Raw genomic sequence first — 11,192 nt, forward strand, 5'->3', positions numbered from 1 at the left:
TAGTTAGTTCTAAAGCTTGGTGTTTTCACAATGTAGTGATGCAATTTCTATGAACTTAATTCATATTTATGGGCTTCAGGCAGGGGATGTGAACATGAGATCCCCTACCCAGACGTAAAAAAGAGCCGTAAGTACCACATATATTAACTGATTGGCTGGCGAGTTATATTTCTGGACCCAGGAGATTCAGTCGGTTCTAAAGATATGCACTAGATATAGAACGTAACAGTTGTTACATTTTGTGTTGACTAATAAATATTAGCGCACAGAGTGAAAAAGTAACTGACTGGACCGCGACTCGAACCTGGGACCTCCGACATACCGTGCCGATGCGTTAACCATTACGCCACCCAGTCCACTTCCCAGAACAACCACTCACTCTTTAACTCTCCGAGGTCGGTGCTCTTATCTCGGACTACATGAGTTGTACCACAGCCTCTTGCTGTGATTAGACAAACCTGTGTCCATACACTCAGCACCTTATGACGGTTGTGATTTCATATACTAATGAAAGGAGTAGACAACCGCTTTTTTAATTTTACACACCAAATCTTCTATAGATGTGAATTCTAACACAAAGAGTGAAAAAGTATACTGGGTGGCGTAGTGGTTAACGCATCGACATGGTGTGTCGGAGGTCCCAGGTTCGAGTCGCGGTCTAGCCAGTCACTTGTTCACTCTTTGTGTTAAAATTCGCACTTACAGAGGATTTGCTGTGTAAAATAATAAAAAAATCGGTTGTTTCCTCCTTTTATTAATATATACAATAAATATTATTGTATAATATTATTATCGTTGGACAAAACGATATACTTAAATGTAAAAGCTGAGAAAATGGAAGAAATTAACTTTTTTATGTAAACTTTTAATGCTGTACGAGAACTATGCGACGCATTGCAATGAAACTATACTGAAATATATCTTCATTAAATTTTTCATTATGATACTAGCACAATCACAGTATATAGTATGGTTAAAGCGTTAAAGTATGATTAACTCTTAAATTTTAATTTCTGTTGCACTAAAATACTGTCTAAACGTAAAATATACGAGGGTAAGTCAAAAATTATCCGAAATGTGGCTATAACTTATCATACATTGTTCATACTATCTTCTGCCCTCATATATTTTATTGTTATGCTGTTGTGCTTGATCCTAATTCCTCCTTTGTCTTCCTTTTCTTGCAGATAGATCATGGCAGCTCCATTAGAAGTTTGCACCAAAGAGGAATAACGAGCAGTGATCCAGTTTTTGTGGTCGGAAAGTGTATCAGCAACCATGACTTAATTTCCAGACGATCTGCCACTTCATCAATAGTCCCTCGTCTGTCTAACAGAACCATATCACGTGCATGCTCAATGTTGTCATCATTTGTGGCTGTAGATGGGTGTCCGGTTTCTTTCTCGTGTGTAACACTTGTGCGACCATTTTTGAATATTTCAATCCGTTCGTAGACACTTCGTTGCGGAAAGACACTATTCCCGTCTTGTGCCGAAAGTCTTTGATGGATTGCGGCCCCTGAAACACCTTCCGACCACAGAATGGATGTAAACTTCTAATGGAGGGGCCATGTTCTATCTGCAACAAAGGAAAACCTTCGTAGGAGAAATTTGGATCAAACCTTCGTAACATGACCACAACAGCATAACAATAAAACAAACGAAGAGATCGGTATAAACAATGTAAGAAAAATTAGAGCTAAATTGCGGATAATTTTTGACTTACCCTCGTATATCAGTCGATAGATCAGATTGAACTTAACAAAATTACGTGCTTGTAATTCACTTGCATAGTTGTCGAGGAGGGGGAAAAAACTAATGTTTGTGTCACTGAAAAGTATATCATTTGTTGCTAATAATAATTAATATTTTTAATTATGCTGAAAGAAATTATTTATTTACTGTATGTGTAGCAAATTAGTAACCAACTGATTGTGCCTATTGATGATTTTCTTTTCCTAACGGGTAACACATAATGCTCTTTTACGCACATAATATTTGTGATTAAGGAAAGAATTGTGTCTTTTGTCTAAATTTTCTAAAAAGAGAGAAGGTAAAGAAATATAGCTATTTCGTTGAAAAAAGTGTGAAATCCTATACTCACTGATGCTTTCTTTAATTACCAGCAAAACTCTTCGGAATTGCGAATGCAACTTTGAGAACGAGCTCCTTCTGGCTAAGCGGTTAGCGTATGCGTCCTTGGCGTGGGAGACTCAGGTTCGATGCCCGGCGTGAGCTCCTGTGATTTGGATTCCGTGTTAAACTGTAGGTTCCACGTCTCATATAGCTTCGCTGCTGAAAGGGACGCTAAACTAAACAATCAAGAAATTTTTTGTGCCTTGTATTTTCGTTGTAACCGGAAGTGACAAAATTATTTGATTCGTCCATAGTGTTATCTTAGGTTGTTATCCTTTTATTAGAAGAAGTTGTCTTTATCGTAGAGACGTGTATAAAATTAGGTATGATATGTAATGAATACATTTTTGCTATAAACATATATTAACATCAATCCGTATTCCTAATTTGAATCCCTACTTGTGCATACCTTCTCAATCTAGCTCAATGATAGCTGGCTGGATTACAGAGATTTACAGCTTTAAGTTAGGCTTTCGGATTGAGGTTAGTAAGTTTCATTTAAAATGGTGATATCCAAGTAGCGGCCCGCAACCCGGTTCCGGCCCTCGAGTATGTTTTATCCGACTCACGAGTAAAAACGAATAAGGTGTGATTTGTTCCATGTGTTAATGGCGTAATTTGTATAAGATAGAATAAAGGGTATTTAAAAAAAAAAAAAAAAAAAAAAAACTTGTAGGAACACCCAGAAGACGTGTACAGAACTTCATAGATGAAGTATAAATGAGAAAAATAAAATACATAATACGCCGTTGATCCTTGAACCACCATTTTTTTCCAACGTGAGAATTGTTTTATATATACATGTTACATCGGCTAGTTATAAGTTAGTCATAATTGGTTATTTTGATATGTAGTGGCGGGAGGAGTACGATGTAGGGCACATATCACTAATATCTTAGTGTTTTTTAACATTGTTTGAATTCTTTTTGTGGGGTATGTGTGTTTCGTTGACAGTCTTAAGGTTTAAGTGTAAAAATTTCACTTTTATTTATACAGTGTGTCTTACTCAAAGGTAGCCTCGGATTTATTTTGTTTTGTTGTGTTTGTTTTCTTAACGTACAGGTAAAAATAAAACCTTTATGTCGTACCTGTACAGTAAGAAATGAAATGAAGTGAGGTTGTTACAGGAGGTGCTCGAAACGTCCTCCCTGACCGTCCAAATACAACATTATATTAGAAGGGATGTATATAAGGGGGTATTATGCTTTACAACAAACTTCCCAAACATATAAAGATTTAGGACTTGGTTGCTAAATTTAAAAAAAAGAGCTCCAGAATTATTATAAATCGCTTCTTTACTCATTATAGAATATATTAATTGCAAACAGTATTGAAATTTACGTGCTCTGATGATAGAAATGCCACTATATTAGTTTCATTGTGTCCTAGGGGCCGCGGTGGCTCAGTGGTAGAGCGTTCACCTCTGGTACTTGGGGTCCCGGGTTCGATCCCAGCCCCTGCCAAGTGAACTTTGTGGTGGACAAACACCGTGTGCGTGGGTTTTCTTGGGGTTCTCCAGTTTCCTTCCACTTTCTTCATTCCACCATTTCCTTCATCACTCATCATCACCGTCTCCTTTAGTCTAACCGGCATAACCGTGGGACGTAAAACTTAAAGATTTCATTTCATTTTTCATTTTTTTCATTGTGTCCTACCATTGGGGAAATATATAAGGATTCTATATACCGCTACATTTTAATAATAATAACCTTCAAAACTGTAAGTTGCAATTATATATTTAATCTATGTTTCAATAATTTACCTTATTATTGTGTATTTTACTTCTGTATTTATCTATAACTGACATGTCCACTTCAGATGCACTGTAACTGCAAAATGCATGAAAAGAGAAGAAAAATAAACAGTACAATACAACACGACGTTGCGTGTTTCTGAAGATGGCTAGATTCATGGTGGGGACATTCGGTCGAAAATTCAGACCAGCCATCCTGAGTGGGATTTTTCTGGGTTTTCCTCGTTCATACCAGGCAAATTTCGAGATGGTACCTAACATAGATCCCAGGCCGCCGCCTTCCTTTCCCAATCCTTTCTTTTTCCCCTTTCCCCGGATCATGTGATCGCCGAGGGACGTCATCTCGTACGTGACGGGCTAACATAGCCATAGATGCCAAAGGCCCAGGAATCTATTTCCTAATTCTAAAGGTGACAATGCCACAATCTTTGGTTGACACCTGGCATGCACATCTAACAATATTCCTATGGTCTTGTTCACTAAACTTTTAATGCAACGTTTCTATGGCGGGTTTCTACCACCAAACTGTTTAACAAACCTCCTTGATAGCACCACTAAACCAATACTCGTTCACAATGAACTCTCATAGAATATTGATACATTAAAGCAAGCTTGCGCAATTATCTCTTTTCGTGTTGCTGCTTCTAGTTTCCCATGGACTAATATTTTGTAAAAATGCAAACAAAATCTTTGAAATATTTACATCAAATGTGTATTATATGTTCACTCATGTCCAAAATGATTGTCGCATATCTATAATTGTCTTCTTGTGAGAATATAATTTGATAATGATGTTGCAGGGCATTTTTAATACTGATACTATGTATATAATCGAGAAATGTATATTTGTGGTAAATTTCAAAGGGAAAGAATTATAAATACCAAAATTAGAATGAGTAAAGCAAAATCTTGCTAAATGGAAAAGAAGGTTTTATTTTCGTTTTATTGTTATTTACTGCTCTTTTGACATGAAATTTGCCACATACATGTTTTTGCTGATTATACACGTACTAACATTATAAGAAATACCGGGCGAATTCGTTATCAAATTATATTCCTAGAACAACATATTTATAGACATGCGACAATAATTTTGGACATGAGTGTACAAAATTACCTTCGAATGGGACACTCGTTGCTGATTTACTACGAATACACTGAAAAGTGTCTTATTGTAGAGAATTTTTATTTATGGATTGATATGTTATAAATGTTTTATTTTTGCTTTATTTCAGTTGCCTTTCTCCTGAACTGGGTTGGCTTTCTGTTGTTAATGTGTTTCTGTCACACAATCGCTGCTCGGTACGGAGCATTATCCGGCTTTGGTATCTCTCTTACAAAATGGACTTTGATCGTTAAACAATCTACTGATTTGGCTTCACATGAGAATAATTGGTTATGGTGGCTTATCATTGCTTTTGGTAAGTATCTTTTACGGTATGACAGCTTAATAAGATTAAATTATTATTATTATTATTATTATGCCGTCGGATCAGTTATTGAAAAGGATGTGGATGAGATTAAGTGGTGGGAAACAATCGCTCTTGACTATATAATAGCAGGAATATGGCGGCAACAGGTTGCCACGTCCTATTTAGTTTTAGAAAGATGACCAAGGCTGAAAAGGAATATAATACAGAGGTTAATCCGTTTTCATCTGAGCGAATCGAAATTGTTGTTTGTTTAAGATATTCAGTTGCAATATCCTACTTACCTCATGCCGGATATGATAGTCACCGATATGGACCATTTTCAGCGACATCTAGTTCGCACTGCAGCACATTTCGTTGCAACTATACCAGGAGTATATTGTCCCACTCCTGCTTGCGGGATTTCTAGGGGCTATATACAGTGCGAACCCGACGTGATGAAAGAAGTTCAAAAACACAGTAATCGATGGAAATAGCATCTGGACTTTTGAGGGAATATCTTTGAAGGATACTAATTGCAGCTGCCATGCGTCAGTAGAAAATCAGAGATGTTTTGCCCATGTAACTTGAAGCGTTGTCTCCTGGTGCAGTTCCACTTGACGTGTGTCGTCGCCATACAATGCTGGTATTTCATTTGTGAAAGCTTGAGATAGCAAATGTTCTTGGTAATAAGCAGCATTGATTTTTTTTTTTTTTTTTTCGAACGTATGAGTTGAACTTCCCCCTGTAGCAAAACCAGTAACATATAATGTTATAAAATCATTATATTCATTTAACTCTCTCAAGATTTCAGTTCAGTTAAGCAGCTAAAAACTGTTCTATGAAAAAAAAAAAAAAATCCTTCCTATAACGCCAAAACAAGCAAGTGGTAATTGAGTCTCATAGTCCACCATATCCCGGACCTTCTTTATTCACAGGTATTGCGTGTTTCATTAACGCCCTCTTTATATTATGTAATTTCGTTAGTAATGTGGGTGAAGGAAGAGGAAGCTGTGCATAACGTTTAATTATGACACAAACAGTGGTCCGGCCCACCCTTTTCAGAGGCGATTTTTTTTTTTTTTTTTTTTTAATTTTTATTTATTTTTTACGACATTTTGCCCACTAAAGTACCTTCATTCTGCTACAGCAGCTAACGAACTGAGACAATGTGCATTCAGTTTTGTTCTCTGTGAAATTCAGTTTCACATGTGTCATGTGGTACTGGTAAAATGTTAGTTATACTGTGCCGTTGTTTTCAGCCATTCAGTTCGTATATTTTAAAGAGCTATAACATCTCGAAAGTACGTGTGATCAAAAAGTGCGGTGAATGTAGTTGTAGTTGCACAGTGCCATCTATCGATGTTGTATCGATTTCAACTAGTAAGGCCGGTAGCTTAAACTTTTGGTACAGTCAGTGTCGAGTTTGAACGAGTCGTAACATGTTAGCTTTCAGAGGCAAAAGAGTGAGGACGTGTTAAAAGTGTCTGTTGCTTGTCAACATTAAGCTTTGTTTTAAGCTATATATATATATATATATATATATATATATATATATATATATATATATATATATATAAGGTGCCAAAGAAACTCACGAAATGTCAAACTTAGTGTATGACGATGAAGCGGTGGCGTTGAATACTGCTTACAAATAGTATGTGCGATTCAAAATGACAAGGAATCGGTTGAAAACGAGGAATGGTCGAGACGTCCTTGGACATCAAAAACAGATGAAAACAATACAAAAAGTGGCACAAATAATTTGAATGACTATTCGAGAGCTTTACGAAGAACTAAACATCTCGTATGGGTCCGGGAAAAACATACTAACCGCAATTAAATGGGCAAATGGCTTCCGTCTTCACCATAAAAAAGCGCCGTGCCACATCTTGCTTTTGATCAGCGAGTTTTTGGCCGAGAAAATATTCCTGTCTGTCTGCTCCCAGATATAGCACTATGCGACTTCCGGCTCTTCCCAAAAATTAAAACCGTTTTGACATCATTCCTGACATCCTGACGGCCACGACAGAGCCACTGAGCGCCCTTCCAAAAGAAGTCTTTCAGATATGCTTCCAGTCATGGATTCAACGTTGGGATAAGTGCATTGCTACAGCCAAGGACAGTACTTTGAAGGAGATTAAATTAAACTCCATGTAAGCTTATTACTTCTAATAAATGTATTCGTCGTATTTTTTGAACATACGTCGTAAGTTAAGGCTCTTACTAAGTTGATTCTCCCCCCCCCCTTTTTTTTTTCAATTTAGTAAAGAACTTTAAAGACAATAAAAATATTTAAAATATAGAAAGTGAGCCAGGTGGTGTCTACAAAATGCTGTTAAACAAACTAGTAACCGTTCTCAAACATTTTTTGAAAAACGATAAAAATGCGCAGTTTATGACGACGTAATTATTGGGCACTCAAATGTATACACTATACGAAGGATCTTGAAAACAATTATTAGTTCATGTAATATCCTTTTGTAGATATTATCTGGCTCTTTTTATACATTTGTTATATTTATTGTCATCTATGTTATTCGGTATTTTTTTTTTAAAAGTGGGGATGAGTTTAGGGAAGAGCCGTTAATATTAATAGACAAGCATCATCAGTAATATTATAAAAGCCATATCATAGTAGAAATAGCAGATAGAAACTTAAATCAATAAATATGAAAATGGAGAAGTATTTCGCGCTCAGTATATTTGTACTGATAGCAAGATTGCGAACTATTAGGTCAGTGCGAATGAAATGTCGTCCTCCTTGTGAGTCAGACTGAATGAAGGAAGGCTCATTTTGGAATACTGTTTTACCAAAAAGAAATTTGACAAACCATCGGCGAATGGTGCATTCATTCGCCATTCCTGGCCCAAATGTATTGTTAACGTTTATTTATATATTTTTTATTTATTATTATTGTTATTATTATTACTATTATTATTATTAAGTTGTAAAAAGAAATTAGTCGCAACCGTATGTTCTCCACTTGATACGACGCTGTTCAATAACACACTGCGTCCTAACTATCTGGGTGTCACGGCTTGTTTGCTAGACATATACTGAATTTGTGGCGTTGGACGCGTGAAATTAATCCATCCGTGTGATGGGTTGCTGAAGTGAGTTTTCCACCACGTATCGAAGCGGTCATTTCACTTGCACCACCCTAATATTTTTTTTGTATTTTACAAGTAACATCAATAATTTGACAGTGTTATTAGAAATATTACTATTATGTGATATTTCTCGTATGCTTTAAGTTTTTCAAGAAAATAAAAAGACTAACTTAAACCTAATCAAATTTGTGTGAGAGCAGTCCTGAACATTCTTTAACTGGTTTTGCATTGAATATGTAAAACTGTTCACCTTCAAACATTAAATCATCTAGATGGCTTGTTAATTTAGTTGTCCCATATTTGAAAAGAACGGTCTACAGTATAGGGCAGTCCTTTTCTATAGAATTTCTATACATTTTATACAGTTTTCTAGTATCGGGTCCAATTATTTTGTCTAGCAATTGCTTCTGGAGTTGCCATTTTCCTCTTCAAATCTCAACAACTACTACAATAATCGTATACAGGGTGTCTATCGGTCATGAAAGTCATGAAATCAGAAAATCTGTACAAATATAAGTACAGACTGGAAAATTTTGTTCTATAAATCCTCAAAATTCAGCACGAAAAATGTCTATGGTAGGCTTTAGACACTACCAAATCGCAAGCAAACCGCCCTTCTATCGCATGCATGAAAATTCAGCCCAGTCCCCTCCGAAATTCACTCTTGAGAATGTTACTAAATTTTATGTTTGGGAAAGAAAAGGTCACGAAAAAGTCACGAAATTTCATTTAAAAATTTTAGTCGACACCCTGGTATATAATAATAATAATAATAATAATAATAATAATAATAATAATAATAATAATAATAATTAAAAAACCGAGAAACAGAAATAAAATATCTTTACTGATCTTTTATTCTGGCAACCGTGTAAAGCAAGCATACCAGACTCCGTATCTCAGGTGGACCAAATAATCATCAGTGTGCCACAGGAATTAAAGAAAGACAAAAAAGTTATTTTCATATTTAATGATGTATTTAAAAAAAAGTTATTAAACTACATAAAATCTTATCTAATACCGTTCTACATAAAATCTTATCTAATACCGTACTTCTTTTAAAAACTAGAAGTATTATAAGGAAATCCGAGTAATAGATGGATACCTATGGTTTCTTTCTCGGGAACGTTTTTCCTTTTTGTATAACCAACTTTCTAATGTCTGAAGACATGCTTTATGAGCTGAGAATTTTCAGGAGAGAGGTAAGATAAATGTTTGTTAACCTGGACCTCGCTGTGGAGTTGTTCCTTATAAATGTAAAAAAGTTGTCCCACTTTAAAATATTTACTTCTGTGAGGTTATGCATAAACCACTCATGCTTCCTCACTCACCAGCGTTTTTTTTTTTTTTTTTTCAATAATATCACGTAAACATAACGGCATAGAATTTACAAAACAAGCACTGAAACTCATCGCATTCGTAGTTACTTCCCTGTCCGTATTTTCTAAATATTGAAGTAATACTCATGAATTAAAGAGTGCGTCCGCTTGTGCGCACATGGCTTTGATATTGCAACTGCTATTTTTACAGGCTGCTATCGCTACTGGTATATTAACCGTACCGAACATTCCTCGATCTTCCAGATATTTTTATGTAACTTATGAAACATTAAAAAATAGTTGAATAAGATTTCCTTTTCCTTGTGTTTCAGGACTGTTGATTTGCATACGGGCTATTATCCAGTATTTACACATCAAAAAAGAATGGAGAGTTCTTTCAAGAAGTGCTCAGGAGAGAATGTTTTTCTTCTATTGAGGACATCAATGTATATTGCCTGATAATCTCCAAACAAACGCTAATGGTTAAATACATGTAATGATAGCTACGCTTCTCAGTATTGTGTTGCAGATCTGATAGGTCAAACTGCACAATGCACCATATACTTTGTAAAAAGAAAGAAAAAATTATATATTTACAAAATAAAAGAAAACATGCTCATTTGTCTTTAATTTCCAGAATTACCAAAAATGTGAAAAACAGTCCAAAACAAACGGCGATTTTTCGTTTCTAAAATTTTGAGGCGAGAAAATAATAAACACTTTTTTCTTCGTCACTATATTGTTTAATACTAAGTGTTATAATGTATAATTATAAAAACCTTTATACCCATATGATGTGATCGTATATGAGACTGTTTTATTCTTTCTGAAACATGAATAATATACGTATATTTTGTGCATATGAGTATTACATAATTTTATGGATAATTATTATTCATTCCCACTTAAAAAGCAGACAGGATGTACCTATTTGCACATTTAAAAATAATAAAACGCTTGTGATAAAAAAAAAATCTACGTGTAAAATAAAACAAAGTAGTTTTTAATCGATTATAAATTTACCTTGATTAAATAATCTTTTGTAGCATAATTGTATATACATGTAGATGTGTATATGCTATCCAGACAGAAATACAAGAACTTAAAACATGAAAAGATATAAACTTCAAACTTTTTAAAAAAAAAGAAGTGAAAAGGCAATTTTGATACTACTTCAAATATCGCATCTAAACAGCGGGTGCCTCTTTTATCAAAAATCCATCATATTTTATGGTGGAAAATATCTCCAAACTTATCCTGCCTGTAGATTGTAAAAATGTTTTTTTAGTATTCTTAGCGTATTGTAGTCTGATTTACTAAGAAATAATGACTTGCGCGGGAGAAAAAAAAGGGAGCGTGCAATTATTATTATTATTATTGTAGGTGCGAAAGTGTTTTTTTTTTTTTCCTTTCTTTCTTTCTACATCCATTTTGTTTTTTCTTCAGGTTATGTCAAATTAGC

General features: G+C 35.0%; 1 protein-coding gene across 2 annotated transcripts in view; it reads left to right on the top strand.

Moving 5' to 3' along the window:
* Ndfip (Nedd4 family interacting protein) overlaps nt 1-10,864 on the top strand; it is a 32,433-nt gene extending 21,569 nt beyond the window's left edge. For both annotated transcript variants that reach the window (XM_081737936.1, XM_081737937.1), the window contains exons 5-6: nt 5,124-5,309; nt 10,063-10,864. In XM_081737936.1, the coding sequence (XP_081594062.1) occupies nt 5,124-5,309; nt 10,063-10,166 (290 nt within the window). In that variant the 3' untranslated portion in view covers nt 10,167-10,864. The remainder of the gene's footprint in view (nt 1-5,123; nt 5,310-10,062) is intronic.
* Nucleotides 10,865-11,192: the final 328 nt, after the last annotated feature.

The sequence above is a fragment of the Thermobia domestica genome, chromosome 14, assembly GCF_964235325.1.
Source record: "Thermobia domestica chromosome 14, izTheDome1.hap1.1, whole genome shotgun sequence".
Classification (NCBI taxonomy): domain Eukaryota; kingdom Metazoa; phylum Arthropoda; class Insecta; order Zygentoma; family Lepismatidae; genus Thermobia; species Thermobia domestica.